The sequence below is a fragment of the Littorina saxatilis genome, linkage group LG7, assembly GCF_037325665.1.
Source record: "Littorina saxatilis isolate snail1 linkage group LG7, US_GU_Lsax_2.0, whole genome shotgun sequence".
NCBI classification, from domain to species: Eukaryota; Metazoa; Mollusca; class Gastropoda; order Littorinimorpha; family Littorinidae; genus Littorina; species Littorina saxatilis.
The window spans coordinates 35,687,239-35,704,738 of NC_090251.1; the positions used below are offsets into that span (position 1 = coordinate 35,687,239).

The window sequence follows — 17,500 nt, forward strand, 5'->3', positions numbered from 1 at the left end:
CCCCCCCCCCCCCCCCCCCCCCCCCCCCCCCCCCCCCCCCCCCCCCCCCCCCACCTCAACACAAGAAAGAACAAAAAGTCGCACGTGAAATCCATTACACATTTTGAGCACATGTTTCTCTAAGCTATATGTCCACAACTGCAGACAGACAAAAAACTTTGTTTTCTTATTCATTTTTTTTTTTATAAGAGTTTTGTCAGTTTTGGGGGGTACCGGGTGGACACATATGACCTTACAGAAAACACTGTAATTCGTAACGTCATCCTAACTGACATTTTTATCTTTAGAAAAGATAAATAAAACATCACTTTGTGTAGATAAAAGAATGGAGAGTATCACTTTATTATAATACGGTACTTATCAATGTGCATGCCGAAAATTATCCAGGATTGGCGAGAGCGTACACATACAATTATCACTCAAAAACGTTGTAACACAAAATTGGCTCGACAGATCATAAACAAATTTGAACACAGCTAACTTCACTATATACCGTTGCAATACCTAAGAAAACCATAAGGTGTTTTCTTATTGCTTACTCCACAATTATACTCGCACCACCCCCACCCCCATATCTTGACTGACAAAAATTGATAAAAACATTCATTTGGGAGCCCAGTAGGTCAGGCGGTAGGGAGAAGTGTGGGTACTGTGTGCAGAGTTTCATAAAAATCTGTATAGTAGTTTTCTCTGAATCGCAATACAAACACATACACCCAAACACTTGGTGCCTTTAGTGCACCGATAAAGGCCCTGCCAACCCCCCCCCCCCCCCCCCTTCCCTCCCCCAGATCCAATACCACCCCCCCCCCTCCACCACCCGCCCACCCCAGTAATCACAAACACACACACACACACACACACACACACACACACACACACACACACACACACACACACAAGCAAACCAACCCCTCATAGCGATAAGAATAAGTACACAGTCAATAACTATATTTCTGACTATTTACAATTGGAATACATGCATACTCTCTCTCTCTCTCTCTCTCTCTCTCTCTCTCTCTCTCTCTCTCTCTCTCTCTCTCTCTCTCTCTCTCTCTCTTTCTCTCTCTCAAATATGATTTTGAAGCGCATTACATAAAGTCGGTATCTGATATCTAAAGTGTTTCGCTATGTTTTCGTCCTGATCTTTAGGATCCGGAGGATTATTTTCTGTTGATGATCTAAGGTAACGGAATTGTTCTTGCATTTTGAGGGAATTTGACAGGTATCGGGGTGTGTGGGGGTGGGGGGGGGGATTTGGTGTGGGGTAAATTATCAAAAGGCTTGCACCCTAACACAGCTGACTTGTAATCTAGCCTGAACTACGAAAGCAGCCACACGCATACTCATAGAGGCACGCATGTTTGTGTGACGGTTTGCACGAATAAACATTGAAAATTAGTTTTGAGTTTTGATAAAAACAAACGACATTTCCTTTTAGCACACAGGTGCTCAGCAAATGTGTATTGAAACTCGTTCAATTATCCCAAAATGTCATAACGTTTGGCAATATAATTATTTAACAACAACAAAAAGACTACCGGATTCCGTACATAAAAAAGTCAGGGGCTGTAACAACAATTCGCGGCATTGGACTGTGGGAGGTCGTACACAGCTAACACTGCGACGCGTAACCCAAATCTACGGACACACTTTTTATCAGTTGATGATACGAACACACTTGCATATTGGGGCACTACTAATTGTGTATTTCAGTTATAATGCATCACGTTACCTCAAACTTCGTCTCAAGTTGGAAATGTCCCCCTTGTCCAAAACCCCGCTCCTACCATCCACAACAGGGAGGACATTTCCAACTGGAGACAGAGTTTCATGAAGATCTGTCCAGTAGGTGTCTCTGAATCGCACTACAATCACACAAACACACAGACAAGCACACAGACACACGCACATACACACGACACACATGGGTGAATCAGTTACTTTGTAAAAGGGGTGTACTTTGAATTCAAAAGTCTAAATTGAGGACGCGAAGCGACTTAGGCTAATCATAAGAATGCGCCCCCTCCCCGAAAAAATAATCTGTCGTGAGATACATTACACATTTTGTGCACAGGTTCCTGTTTGCAATGTGTACACAGGTTGGGGTTTATAGTATCGGTCCTCCCCCCCTTCTCAATTTCCCCCTGTCCGCAAACAGGCATCCTCTGCCTCGGGGTCGCATGGACCCATATCTTCATAGATCAATTGGATATTGTTAAAAAGGTGTTTGGGGAAAGCTCCTTTGAACGGAATCGAGGTAATAATTCATTTCAAAACCAGGTGTTTTTTGTGGCTAAGTGTCTGTTCTACACGAACATTCTATAACTTGTTAATCTGTGTCCGAATAATGAACTGTTAACAAAGTTACTCGTATGAAGGAACTATGAAGCCAAACGCACCAAATGGACACATATTAACTGTGACACACATACACACACACACACGGCGAACACATAAACAAACAGACAAACAAAGCTTCGCAATGCCGTAATGGACACCCACTCTCACTTAGTAGATTCCTTTCTTAAACTATTTATCTGTCACTATTTCTCAAAACTTCGCTTTCTCGCACTCAAGACGACATGCACAGACACAAAGACACACGGGCACACACACGCCCGCCCGCCGGCACGCACTCACACAACAAACAACACACACACACACACACACACACATGAGGAAGGGATAATCACACATAGTGCGCCAGTGAGGTTAGAATGGTGAGGTGGGGTCTGAGGCTGGTAAGGGATTTGGGGGTAGGACCGACGAGAGGGCACGGATTCGGCGGTTCGCCGTGTCGAGTCAACTTCATATAGATCTGTGTAGGTGATTAACAGCCCCAGCCGATCTGGATCTGTTCAAGTCAAAAGTAAAGTCAAGGATACGAAGAAGTTTACCGAAAAACATCGATCCCAAGGACTCATGTTGTAACTTTTCAAAGCAGTTACATTCAATCAAAGCTCTATCCACATTAAACCGAACGGGAATCGTCGAAGATCCACGCAACTTCACTGCAATGTCGACAACGAACTCATAATGTCACCGCAGATCTATGGTTGGTTTTGGTTTTGTGTCGCAGCAAAGAAATGAAGCAAATCTCCGGCTTTTATTTCACACTAAAAAAACGTTCATTTAGCGGGTTATTAAAATATATTTCTTTGAGGTTGCAAGGCAATGGCATCGCTGAGATGTACTCCTTCGAACACACGACACAGGTTAGAAATTGACTTCATTTGGGCGCTTTTTACGGCCAAAACAGAGTGAGCTTTTTGACGGGTTTATGGAAAAATCACTTCGGGGGCAGGTCTAAAATCCTGTGTACAGTGCCAAATCATACATCATTCAAAAGAGCAAAGTATGTTCTTTATTCTAACATATGGGCTAGGGTAAGTCATAGATATAAGTATCTGTCTATTATATCTGTAGGCAAGTGTATTCCATTCCTTCGATAGTCTCGTCATCTACACTTGCGTGAAAAATGCAATTTTGAGTCTGTTTTGCATAAAAGACCTGCGAGATTTGTAGAAGTCAAAACAACAACTTACAGTCCAGCCTCTCAAATTTCGTTCCATGCAATTTGTTTGTCTGTACGTATAGACTGAGGGGTGCCCCGAAATGATTTGTAATCACAACATTCACAGACTTCAAATACGCCATTGAAAACTCGTCCACGTGCGTTTTAGATATATACTTGGGTGACTAAAACTGTCGTACCTACCAAAGGCCGCTTCGCGTAAGAAAATGACTACCAGAGTCGCAAGGCTCGGGATTTTTTTTTACAAGAAATTTATATTTCGTTGTTCTAGTCCGAATGAATATGAAGATATGGCGAGTTGAAAACGCCGATTCTTTCGCCAGAAACACGTCTGTTTCCATACCGGAAAGAAGGAATGGACTGAGCTACTAGAAGCACGGCGCCGTGCGTACAATCGATCGAATGATGTTATTCACACAATACCATTTGGCGATCTCTAAAAAATCATTTAAAAACGAACTAGTTGACATGTAATGAAACTATTTACTGAAATCAAGAAGTATCTTAGTTCTAGCCGTGCATATGACACACCCTTTCGCGAAAGCACACTGAACCGTGCGTATACGCATTCGCACCCGCAAACCACCAACCCAGGCGGGTTATCCAGATCCAGATCTAGATCCAGATCCAAGGGAAGTAACTCAGTGAGTATAAACATGAGCAAGAACCGCAACTCAAACACACTCGTAACACCTTAACGCCCAGCCGACCACGAAGGGCCATGTCAGGGCGGTGCTGCTTTGACAAATAACGTGCGCCACACACAAGACAGAAGTCGCAGCACAGGCTTCATGTCTCACCCAATCACATTATTCTGACACCGGACCAACCAGTCCTAGCACTAACCCCATAATGCCAGACGCCAGGCGGAGCAGCCACTAGATTGCCAATTTTAAAGTCTTCGGTATGACCCGGCCGGGGCTCGAACCCACGACGTCCCGATCACGGGGCGGACGCCTTACCACTACAAGGCCATCGAAAGAAACGTGCAGTAATACACGATGTTCTGAAATAACACTGTCGGGTGTGTTTGGTTTGTGGAAGAGTGAATATACCTTTGCGTTGAAGTGGTACCAATAAATCCACATGTGCTTCATGTCCAAGTGTGTCAGACACACCCGTCATTTGTGATTGGCTCGTGAAATGTTTGTCCCCGTAAAAGCAAGGGTATTCACTATTTCACAACCCATACACACCCGACAGAGTTATTTCCAAGCATCGTCTATTAATGCAAGTTTCTTTCGATAAATAGAGAGAGTTATGTTCGGAATGTGTCTATTCTTTGACTACCAGCCACACTCCGGTAGCAGGACAGCTGAAGAATGGAGTGTACGCAGGCAGCTGTCAGAACTGTGGCTACTTCTTCAAGTTCCGCGCTGTGGAGGACACGGCTGATACCGTCACCTTCTCTGTCAATGGGGCGCAGTACACAGGTATATGTTAAGTGCTGTTCGTATGGCCGATTTTCGACTGACTCATATCACACTTCAAAGCGTTTTTTGTCAAAAAACAATTTCGAGGTTCAATAAATGTCCACATGATTGTGTCAGAAACCATTGTGTATATAGTTTAAGAAAAGTTCTGAAAGATTTTAATCAGAAAACGAGTTTAAGTTTCATCACACGACTGGGCGATTGATTTCGAGTTTCATCGACATTTCTGAACGATTTTTTTTATCACGTTCTTACCTTTGGAGAGAAAAAAAAAGAATGACTGACATAACCATTTTCACTTAATTATTGTTTTCAGTCTGGGTATGTGTCTGTCTGTTTGTCAGCCTGCTTGTCTGTCTGCCTGTGTGCAGATCTGCCTGTGTGTAGATCTGCCTGTACACGCTCTTTGTCGGTCAGTCTGCCGGTCATACACCTCTTTACTTCGTTGTATATCAGAAAAAAAATGAATGAGGATGAAAGTCGCTTGTTCAATGCTTGTTATTCTCTTAGGTGCCAGGAGATGGGTTCCGTATAACTCTCGCTTAAATTACTCCATTACACATGCCGTATGCATTTATAGCGCTTACTTTCCTTTGGTTATTTGATTCGTTGTATATCGTCCTCTTTACTCTAAGTTCACTGCTTTTGCAGTTGGCAACGAGTTTGACCCCGCCACGTCGCTGAACGAATGGCTGAGATCGCAGCAAGTGTCGACTGGCACCAAGCAGATGTGCCTGGAAGGCGGCTGCGGAGTGTGCCTGGTCTCTGTGCAACTCTACGAGCCGGTCAGCGGTACCAAGCAGGTCTACACTGTCAACTCGGTGAGCTGTTTGTTATTGTTCTCTTTATTTGTCTTTAATGTGTATTTGTTTATGGTGTTCGTTGTAGGGGCGGTGGTCTCTGTCCGACTCTACGACGTGCTACCCGTGTCATGCACGTCTACACTGTTAACTTGGCACACTTTCTTAGATGTGTGTCTTTATCGTATGGCATGTTTCGTTTGTGATGGTGGTAGTGTGGTCGTGTTGGTGGTGGATTTTTTGGGTTTGTATAGTAGCTCGTATCTGGTTCGTATAGTACGGATGCGGGCTTACGCGCCTGTCTTGAGTACTTTGGGTGTTCTTACTTATGTTGTATTGTTTTTATGTTATGGGGCTGTTGTCATAATGTTGTTTGGTTGTTTTAAGAGCAGATGAACCACACTTTTCCATCCTATGTGTAATTGTTTGGACAATACATTATTTTATGTCTTATGTTATGCAGTATGCAGTAGCAGTCAAGTAGCTAAAAGAAATCTGCTTTGTGTTGGACGTGCAGTGTCTGGTCCAACTGTACATGTGTGACGGATGGGAGGTGACGACTATCGAGGGACTGGGGAACCCTGCGGACGGCCTACACCCCGTGCAGCAACGCCTGGTGGATTACAACGGTTCTCAGTGCGGCTTCTGTAGCCCTGGACAGGTCATGAATATGTATGGGTGAGTGGTGTTGTTTGAATGATGGATTACAACGGTTCGTATTGCGGCTTCTGCAGCCCTGGGTAGGTCATGAATATATATGGGTGAGTGCCATTGTTTGATTGGTGGAATACAAAAGCTGTCAGTGCGGCTTCTGCAGCACTGGGCAGGTCATGCATATGTATGGATGAGTGCCATTGCTTGATTGGTGGAATACAAAAGCTGTCAGTGCGGCTTCTGCAGCACTGGGCAAGTCATGCATATGTATGCGGTTCTCAGTGCGGCTTATGCAGCCCTGGGCAGGTCATGAATATGTATGGGTAAGTGGCTTGTAGGCAATTTAATGGTTATGTCATTACTGTGTGGAATATTATATGCTAGACCTTGCTCAGTCAATATACGCCAGAGGTAGCTTTTTATGGATAACCTTCGTGTTCTTAACAGAAGAAAAAAAGACTGTAATCTTTGTGAATGTATATTCCTAAACACACAAAGTATTTTCTAAATAACTAAAGAGATTTTATTGAATGATTTCCTCTTTTGAACTAGATTTCTACAGAGGAACCCCAAACCTACCAAACAACAAGTCGAGGACAACTTTGATGCAACTATCTGTCGATGTACAGGTACGAATATGTGGAGATGTCCATCTGGCCCTGCAGTCAGGTTAAACCCTTAGAAATGTGGAATCATATGGCTGTTGATGGATTTCACATTCCCAATTAGCGACCCACTGCTCTGGTTCTGTCCTCTCGATGTTCGCTCTGTAACTCATTACTTTTGTTACGATTTGCTTTTGGGAAACAGACTCTGTTGTACATATTGCTTATCGTTTTCTTTTTTTAATCACAGGTACTCTCTCTCTCTCTCTCTCTCTCTCTCTCTCTCTCTCTCTCTCTCTCTCTCTCTCTCTCTCTCTCTCTCTCTCTCTCTCTCTCCTATTTAGACAACGCCCTTTTCTTTCTCTCCGTTTTTTCTCATATTTCTGTTTTCACCTAATGATAGTGAGACTATGTCTTTAACAGAATGATGTTCCTCGTGCTGTTATATTATTTGCCCACGTGTGTCATTTCCATTGTGCTTATTTCTATCTATCCCAGGGTATCGGCCAATCCTGGATGCCATGAAGTCATTTGCTGTCGACACCATACCATCTCAGCATGGCGGACCGCTTGACATCGAGGTTAGTGTTTGATCAATAATTGACGTGATGTCCTTGTGTTTCGCTTGAATGGAGTAATCGGTGAACCAGTTTAATGGATTAATAAGGAGAATGGTACGCTGAAGATGGACTAGACAAATTCTGTGTATTTTGGCCATCTTGAGTTCCATGAAAGTCTCGAGCGATTGTTGTTGTTGTTGTTGTTGTTGTTGTTGTTGTTGTTGTTGCTGTTGTTGTTGTTTTTTTTGTGTGTGTTATTATTATTTTCTTTTTTCTCATTAAATAATTAACATATTTCGTGATCAAAAAAAGTAGCAGACCTCAGACACTAATTAGTTCAAGACTCCCCCAATCTCACAAGAAAATACCGCCATGCACGCTGACATTTAGTTCAAAACATCCAAGTTTAAAAACAGATCGGCCTCGCTTCTCTTGTCACAACACGTCTGTCTTCCTTTCGCAGGATTTGAACCCCAAAGTGTGCAAGACCACCAACAAGCCGTGCAGGAGAAGATGCAGGCCAAAGACCAAGGATGATGCCAACACTGGGCCTAGTGGTTCCGTGCCTCTGCACATTGTTGGCGAGCGGGCTCAGTGGCTTAAACCCACAACCCTACAGGCCCTGTGCGCTCTCCTCAAACAGTACGGTGGAGCTAACTATCGTCTGGTGTTTGGAAACACCGGATACGGTGAGCATATCTATCGTTGTTGCTTTTCTCATCATAACTGATTTTCTTTGATTGTCTGTGTCTATGCTGAAGAAGAAGAAAATGTGTTCGTGTCTCTGTGATCATGTCTGTGTACTTGTGACACAGTCTGTCAGATTGTGTTCATGTTTATGTGCGGCCTTGTCTGTCTTCATTTACCGAATTCTACTTGATTATCTCTGTGCTTGTTTGTATTCGACCCTGTTTGTCCAGAAGTGTTCCTGTGTGTCGGTATACGTGCTTCTTGTGCCACCAAAGGTTTTAATGATATTGATGGAGCTTTGATTTCTGCCTGGCCTCTGTATTGGTTTGGGGTTTATATTTCAACAATGCACATGTTTTATATGTTAAGAAGATAAATCCATTTCACAGAAATTACAAAACCTGATCCATGTTCGGATTGTTTACTCTTTTCGTTTTGCTTTCCGTTGTTTTCATTCGTCTTTTCCGTGTTGAGATTTGTTTAGGTTGATTTATTTACACTGTTCTTAACAGGTGTACGAATAAGAGATGCACATACACCGGTTATTAACTGAGTCTATACGTTGCTTACAGAAATGTGTTTGAATTCAGGTGTCTACAAGGAACTAGGACCGTGGATGTATGACATTCTCATCGACATTAGGGGCGTCCAAGACTTCTACCGCATGGAAGTAAGTTAGTGATAGTATCTGATACTGAGGTTGCACTAACAAATGACCGTCATTATCAAACATAATTATTTCTTACAAAACCTAATTAATATTTAAAAAGGGTAGGTATAATTTCCAATCACTATAACATTTGTTGGGGACATTGTGAATGTATGCATTGTATTTTTCGACTTGAAATCTTTGGCGCTTAATACCGTACAAATAAACATGCTCGGGATCTTATCATTCAATCTGGCAGTACAAATGTAATTTGTAGCCAATAACAAAATCAAATCTTTTTTGTTTTGTTTTTAAATCGCTTTTGTTTTTTGTTGTTGTTTTTCTGTTTGTTTTTGTTCAGAATTCCCAATTCAAGTGCCTACGTTATTTACGCATCGATGTTTAGAAAATAAAGCGTTATTTTCATTATTTCTTCTTTTCTGTTTTTATGTTGTTGGGGGCGGAGGAGAGAAGTTCACATCTCCTTATAGCTTACGTTATACATGTCCATCTAGACAAGCCCAAGCGTGGTTGTGGGAGCAAACCTGAGCCTGACGAACCTGAGGGAGATGTTTGAGCGACATGCGAGCGACCCTTCCACCGTGACCTACTTTCCTGACTTTGCTCGGCACGTGAAGCAAGTCGCCAGCAACTCTGTCAGAAACGTGAGATCTTCAAGATGTTGTGCTTGTTTGGGTTTTTGTTGCTTGTTTTTTTCTGTTTGAGGGGTGGGGTGGGGGATGGGGGTTAATTAGCTCATTTGATTTTGCTTCCTCAATCTTGCCATCAACTTCAAACTGTCAAACGTGTCAAAAATAAGATTTTTCTTTTATTCCGGGAGGGGGCTCCTTTGATTTCTTTGTTACCATTTGCTAACAACTTTAAACTGTCAAAACTGTCAAAAAGGAGCTACTTAAAAGAACGATAGCTTGTCAGTTTTTTTTAGTTTTTTTGTTTGTTTGTTTTTGGGGGTGGTTGGGCGGGGTATGGCTTCTTCAATTTGTTTTAACCATCTTAACAACAACTTTGTCGAAAAGTGAGCTTCTGAAGGACTCTCGTTTGTCCGTTTACATGACATCCCCTTCAATAAAAAAAGAAACACTTTTTCATCCCTCATATCAAAAGAATTGAGACAGCTCAAAGTGAATCGGGTACTCCATGAACAAGAAATGGCCACAACTGACATTTTACTATTTGCACTAACGATGGCGAGTTGTGGACAGTAAACCAGTGTAACATCCCGTTTCTACCACAAGTCCAGTCAGTCGAGGGAGGGGGGGGGGGGGGTCAAAATGTACGGCGGTCAAAATGGTCACACACCCTAATCTGGCTGCAATAATCTTCTTATAATGTTGCAGCTAGCATGCTGGGCGGGCAACTTGATGCTAAAACACACGCATCCTGACTTCGTCTCCGATGTCTTCACTCTCTTTGAAACTGTGGGAGCTCAGCTGAACATAGGTACATGCTAAGTTTACTTGGGGCGTTGATAACACCATAGATAGAGCTATTTCTTTACAACCAACAGTTGATTTTCTATGAATGCATGCAACCTGAGTACATTTTAAGGGACTGACACGTCAGAAATATCTCCACTCTTGTCTTTAAAAGAAAGCATTTCTGGGACTCGTTTTATGGGTTTAATTGCTTTAAACAGTGCGTGCTCTTGGGATGGAAACCAAGTATTCGGTCAGTTGCGGTATGATTAAATTGCCCCATGGTGATTTGAAATTGTTTCATGAAATAGTTTCTTAAAAGCCCGTTGTTGCATTTACAAAATTAATTGTGCAAAAATATTCCAACTGAGCACAGGGAGTAAGGATATTCATCTTTGGTATGTGATCAAGTGGAGGGATGGTCTTGTCCCATATAAAAGCCTTGCCAAATCTAAGACGGTCAGCCAAACTGTTTTCACGAGAATGGGCGTGCCTTAATTTTAATCTCTGTTGCAAGAACAATGCCTTACGTTTCTTTCAAGTGGACGGAGAGGGAAAGGAGAGCAGCGTGAACTTGACAGATTTCCTGACCACCGACTTGAAGGGCAAGGTCGTTGTGTCTGCCATCTTGCCAACCTTCAGCACTGATGACGTCTACATCCGGACATTTCGTGTCGCTCAGCGGCTGCAGGTAGAGCTACAGACAATCGTCGAACATCACATTTAAAACGGGGAAAAACACAAACAAAAGAATGAACAAAACAAACATTATATTGACGGACATTTTCAAATGCTTCGACTCAAAATGAACAGAATGCTGTACCTTTTGACTCGGATTGGAGAGGATTCGGCTAACGTTCAAATCAACCTGTCTGACACCTTTCCTAACAATTCAAATAATTCTACAACTTTCTAATCAGAAGAAAAAGAAGAAGAACAGATGAAAGTATCCTGACATTCCTTGTGAATTATCACTGATGATGCCAAAGACAATTGCCCCTTACAAAAGACCATCGATTTATCAATAAACCTCACACACACAAACAATAACATCGTTGTTGACTGCAGCATGCGTCAACAGACAAAACAATCACAACTATTATAAAATATACCAAAACAAAATGAGAAAACAAAAATCTGTGTTTGACGTAGGTTTTTGTTTTGTTTTTCCACAGCTGTCGCATGGATACGTGGTGGCAGGATTCAACTTTCAGCTGGACAAGAACGACAACTTCCGGGTCAAGGTCAAGCCTTCCATAGTCTTCCAAGGCATCAACGCAACTACGGTAATCTCCCTTGAATAACAAAGTATGGTGGGAGGGGGGAGAGTTCAAGGGGGTTAGTGAAGTACAGTAATTTACTTTGAATTTGACTTTATTTTGACTTTGACACTGTCTCAAGTGACACAGCAAGTTTGCACGAATAAGACACACAGTGACGAGCTTTCTGGAGAAAAGTCGTTTTGCACCTGTTACTGAATAACTAGGAAGTAAGTCGCATATACACTACTCAAAAGAATTCAAGGGCCAGTGTCATTTTTGACATGGTTTGAAAAATAAAGTGCAGACTGAACAAAATGGGTTTTTTTGCCAAATAAGCAACAAACAGTGTTACGCAATGTTCAAGACAACGTGTTTTTGAAAAGGGTTCAGATGAGCGTTTATTCAAAGTGCTACACGGGGCCACAAAAGAAACGCAAAATTTACGTGAAAATGCCAACTTTTCAAACGCGTCCAGCTGACGCAGCACACCTGCGCAGACTGAAAACTGCAATGCACGTGCAAGCCGTAGCTTTTGTGAGCAGACGTCAACCAGTTTTGCAGACCAACGGGTATTTAACGCCACGTTTCTTGAGCATTTTTAACCATGCCCCCAAGACGCCGACTGAGTGATGCTGACAGAGGGATGGCCGTGGCCTGGCTCCAGGAAGGCGTAGCATTGCGGGAAGTTGGCAGGCGACTGCAAGTGACACATTTTGTCATACAGAGGCTGAGAGACCGCTTCAACAACACCGGAAGTGTGCAAGAACCAAGGAGGGCTGGGCGCCCACGAATGACGGCCAGGAGAGAAGACCGCTACGTCATCGTGTCAGCCCTGCGTAACAGAACCGCCACTGCAAACACGCTCAGGGGGCAACTGCGAACAGCCACCAACATCCTGGTCAGTGACCAAACTGTTCGCAACCGTCTGCAAGAGGTGAACATGCGATCAAGGCGGCGAGCGGTACGACCTCCACTCACTAGGGCTCATCGTGCAGCTCGTCTGGCCTGGACCCGGCGTCATCTGGCCTGGACAAGGCAGCAGTGGTCCAGGGTGCTCTTCTCCGACGAGTCTCGCTACACGCTGTCCTTTAACGACGGCCGAATTCGCGTTTGGAGACGTCATAGAGAGCGCTTCCGTTCTGGAGCACGACAGACATGTGGCGGCTCCCTGATGGTGTGGGGTGGATTCAGGCTTCACCACAGGACACCCCTACACCGTGTCCAAGGCAACCTGACTGGCATCGCGTACAGGGATGACATTCTGCGTCCCATAGCCATACCAGTCCTTCAGGCCATCGGACCAGGTGCCACACTGCAAGACGACAACGCGCCTGCGCATAGAGTTCGGGTCGTCAATAACTTTCTGCAGCAGCAGCAAGTTATCAGGATGGACTGGCCCTCCCGTTCGCCCGATCTGAACCCAATCGAGCACCTTTGGGATGTCCTGGGGCGACTGATTCGAGCGAATCCTCCTCCTCCACCAAACCTCAACGTCCTGTTCCACACTCTGCAGCAGGAGTGGCAGGCGATCCCTCAGAACACTCTTCAGACATTGGTCAGGTCCATGCATCAGCGTTGCCTCGACTGCATCAATGCCAATGGAGGTCACACTCGTTATTGACTCTTGTGATTCCAATTGCTCTCTGTTCTGAAATTTGAAAATGGGGGTATGTCCATTCAAATTCAATTTTCTCGATGAATAGAAAAATTGCTCTCTGTTCTGAAATTTGAAAATGGGGGTATGTCCATTCAAATTCAATTTTCTCGATGAATAATTAGTGTTGGTTTAATGAAATTGTATCCGATCGAACAACAAGTGAATAAATTAAACTTCTGAAATGTGTTTTCTGTTCTTTGTCTTAATTGCTTTGAATGGTGAATGACCAACTGAGTGGCTCTTGAATTCTTTTGAGTAGTGTATTATGTGCCCACATTGAACAAACATCGGTAGAAAAATTGCTAAAAACGTATTTCTAGATTTCATTTGTTTTAGGTTAAAAAACAAAATGCTGCTAAATACATGTATATCTAACTTTAGTCAGTAGAAGTCAGTGTTAGGTCATGACTACACACGTGTACGTTATATATGTGTATGACTTCGTCGAAAGATGCGTGTTACACGGGGTAGTCTTACTATTGATTTCCTTGTGTAGAACCACGCAACAACGACGGAGGATTTTCTCACCGGCAAACAACTCGGAGATCCTGCCATTTTGCAAGGTAATAGCAGTTTTCATTGTTATCTTGTACAAGAAGCATCCGCTGTTCTTGTTTACCTGACTGACATGACAATTCTATGACAAGGGAAACAACCGCTGTTAATTGCTCTTAACATTTCAGCAAGAGGGTTGCCTCCCCTGGAGACCATTTTCTGTTTTGGTTACACCTTGTTTTTTTTTATGTTTTTCATTGATGTTCGAAAAAGATAAATGGAGGACTGGTATCTGCATTTTGTTATTGTCAGGATATTAATGGAGACATTATGCTTTGCTAAATTTACCTTAAAGACAAGGGTTGGAACTACTGATATAACTTCTTTGTCTATTGTCTGCCGACTTATTTTACGTGTAATGTTTTTCAGAGGCACTGACCACCCTTGGTCAGGAAATGAAACCGTCCAGTGAACCAATTCTAGCAAGCCCTGAATACAGACAAAACCTGGCCTGTTCCCTCTTCTACAAGGTAAATTGTCATCATTTTCACGAGTTTTCATTCACAAACACCTGGGAAATAAATCTAATGTTCCCCATGCAATAACTCGAGGTGGTGAATGGGTTTGAGCTTTCAGGTGAAACGTGGATTGTCAAAGTAAAAGCCAATCAGGCTGATTGTTTGATGTGTGGAACCATCGCGGCTTTGGATTTGTGTTTCCGAGGACAACGATTGTAAGCATTCACTCTCAAAGACCAAATCAATGATAATTACCGCGGCGACTCATGGTCAATTTGCAACTTATCTCTGTATTAAATCGCAAAATCCACAACGAAAAGTCATAAACACGTAAAAGAAAAGAAATATGCTCAACACTTACTGAACTCACAGGTATGATCGCAGCTCTGTACATTTTCAGACTGGAAGAAAAGCGTCAACAAGCTACGGTTGACAAGTTTGACGTGTTATCTCGTGCTACTGTGACGATGCTTTGTGGCCCGGAGTTGGATTCTAAAAATGCGTCTCCCTGTGGGTTATTGTGCATTTTGTTGCACAACCAAAATGATGACAAAAACGATGTTTGGTGGCTTGTTGTCAGACCAGCATTTTGTTACCGGCACGGTTGGCCTAGTGGTAAGGCGTCCGCCCCGTGATCGGGAGGTCGTGGGTTCGAACCCCGGCCGGGTCATACCTCAGACTTTAAAATTGGCAATCTAGTGGCTGCTCCGCCTGGCGTCTGGCATTATGGGGTTAGTGCTAGGACTGGTGTCCGGTGTCAGAATAATGTGACTGGGTGAGACATGACGCCTGTGCTGCGACTTATGTCTTGTGTGTGGCGCACGTTATATGTCAGAGCAGCACCGCCCTGATATGGCCCTTCGTAAAAAGCATTTTGTTGTTGGTCCTCGGGGAGCATATCGCCTTTTGTCGGCCTTGGTCGATAAAGATGAAACAAAAGACGATATGGTCCCCTTGGACCAACAAAAAAGCTGGTCTGTCAACAAGCCACCAAACATCTTATAATGTCAATACTTGTTTGTCAAACAAAAGAAATCGGAACTCACCAACACAAGGACAGAACAGACAAAGACAAAGTCAAATGTTTGCCTAAAAAGGCTTCATCGGGACTAGAAATACAAACGAAAACAAAAGCAAACGCATCACAAAACCAAAAGGGGGTAACAAGATGAAGGGAAACATAACCCTTTTGTTGAAATACTACTTTGTGGAACAATTATTTGGTTGTAATTGTGTACAAGCTCAAGGATCTGTCGAAAACCTACACAGTATATGTAATGTACGTATTTCTTTATACAACCTGTGTCTTGTGATCATCCAATGGTGCATGTGACCGAGTCCCAGTCAACGTAATAAGGGTTATTTCGAATTTGAATGTGCCAGTGACTGTCGACGGTTGCCTACCAGCATGACTGGAAGCTTGTGTTTGTTCAGGGCCGGACTACCGGGGCGGATATGGGGGTTGCGCACCCCCCCCCCCCCCCTAGCCGTTTCATGCAAGGAGCGACCATTTTCCTATCTCAGAATATGACCTACCCATCAGTTTCAGGGGGCTACCCTCACAAGGGGCAATGCCCCTTGACCCCGCCAAGGGGAACATCCCCCTGGACCACCACTGGCAACCCCCCCCCCCTCCTCTTAGCCTAGTCCGGCCCTGTTGTTTGTGTGTGTGTGTGTGTGTGTGTGTATTCATGCGTGCGTGTCTGCGTGCCTGCGTGCCTGCGTGCGTTTCTGCGTGTGTGCGCGCTTGTGTCTACGTTTGTATGCGAATGTGTAAATCGCTTGCGTGCGTGCATCCTTGCGCGTGGCCGGGTCTGTCTGTCTGTTTGTCTATCTGTGTTTCTATATTTTCTGCACGTGCAGTTTGTGCTGAACACATGCGCTGACAAGTGCCAGAAGCGGTACCAGAGCGGAGGCACCGGACTGTACAGGCCAGTGTCGTCTGCAGTTCAGACGTTTGATTCCAGAAAGGAGGAATGGCCTCTTAACCAACCAATGACAAAACTGGACGCCGCGTACCAGGTAAGTTTGGATCATTATTTGGTTCATTTGCCATCCGTAGCAGTCTCCATACTTCCCGACGTTGACACCATACGGTATTTGTATTTTTATTTTTTTGGGACACAAATCAAGACAGGAAGTGCAATCTTTGACGTCAAAGCAAAGAGACGTCGCTCTAGAAAGTATAGAGTGACCTGTTAGTTTTAAACATTCTTCATACCTTCCAGCTTCGTGCATGCTTTCTTACGTGCTTGCGTTTGTGCGTATGTGCGTATGTGCGTGTGTGCTTACGTGCGTGCGTGCGTCATTGCGTGCGAGCGTGCGTGCAGAAGTGTGTGTTCATCTGTTTGTCTGTCTGTTCGTGCATATTTGTCTGCTTGTTTGTACATGCAGGTTTGTGGAGAAGCCAGGTATGTAGACGATCTACCTTTGGAGCAGACAGAACTGTACGCCACATTTGTCATCAGTACCAAAGGCAACGCCAAGTTGGCCTCCATGGACCCCTCTGCAGCTCTGGTAAAGTCAGTGACGATGCCAATAACAGTAACAGGATAATGAAACAAGTCGCGTAAGGCGAAAATACAATATTTAGTCAAGTAGCTGTCGAACTCACAGAATGAAACTGAACGCAATGCAACGCAGCAAGACCGTATACTCGTAGTCCACCGCTCACGGCATAGGCAGTGAAATTGACAAGAAGAGCGGGGTAGTAGTTGCGCTAAGAAGGATAGCACGCTTTTCTGTACCTCTCTTTGTTTTAACTTTCTGAGCGTGTTTTTAATCCAAACATATCATATCTATATGTTTTTGGAATCAGGAACCGACAAGGAATAAGATGAAAGTGTTTTTAAATTGATTTGGACAATTTAATTTTGATAATAATTTTTATATATTTAATTTTCAGAGCTTGTTTTTAATCCGAATATAACATATTTATATGTTTTTGGAATCAGCAAATAATGGAGAATAAGATAAACGTAAACTTGGATCGTTTTATAAATTTTTATTTTTTTTTACAATTTTCAGATTTTTAATGACCAAAGTCATTAATTAATTTTTAAGCCACCAAGCTGAAATGCAATACCGAAGTCCGGGCTTTGTCGAAGATTACTTGACCAAAATTTCAACCAATTTGGTTGAAAAATGAGGGCGTGACAGTGCCGCCTCAACTTTCACGAAAAGCCGGATATGACGTCATCAAA

General features: G+C 43.5%; 1 protein-coding gene across 1 annotated transcript in view; it reads left to right on the forward strand.

The window, feature by feature from the left end:
- Positions 1–4,845: 4,845 nt before the first annotated feature.
- The window catches only part of LOC138970184 (xanthine dehydrogenase/oxidase-like), a gene marked incomplete at its 5' end in the record, with an annotated part of 29,459 nt that continues 16,804 nt past the window's right edge, over positions 4,846–17,500 (forward strand). Inside the window, 15 exon segments of the mRNA XM_070342678.1 lie at positions 4,846–4,971; positions 5,623–5,792; positions 6,289–6,449; positions 6,978–7,054; positions 7,529–7,611; positions 8,054–8,279; positions 8,871–8,950; positions 9,445–9,594; positions 10,288–10,390; positions 10,908–11,056; positions 11,541–11,651; positions 13,781–13,847; positions 14,209–14,309; positions 16,161–16,319; positions 16,692–16,814. Coding sequence (XP_070198779.1) covers positions 4,846–4,971; positions 5,623–5,792; positions 6,289–6,449; positions 6,978–7,054; positions 7,529–7,611; positions 8,054–8,279; positions 8,871–8,950; positions 9,445–9,594; positions 10,288–10,390; positions 10,908–11,056; positions 11,541–11,651; positions 13,781–13,847; positions 14,209–14,309; positions 16,161–16,319; positions 16,692–16,814 — 1,886 coding nt within the window.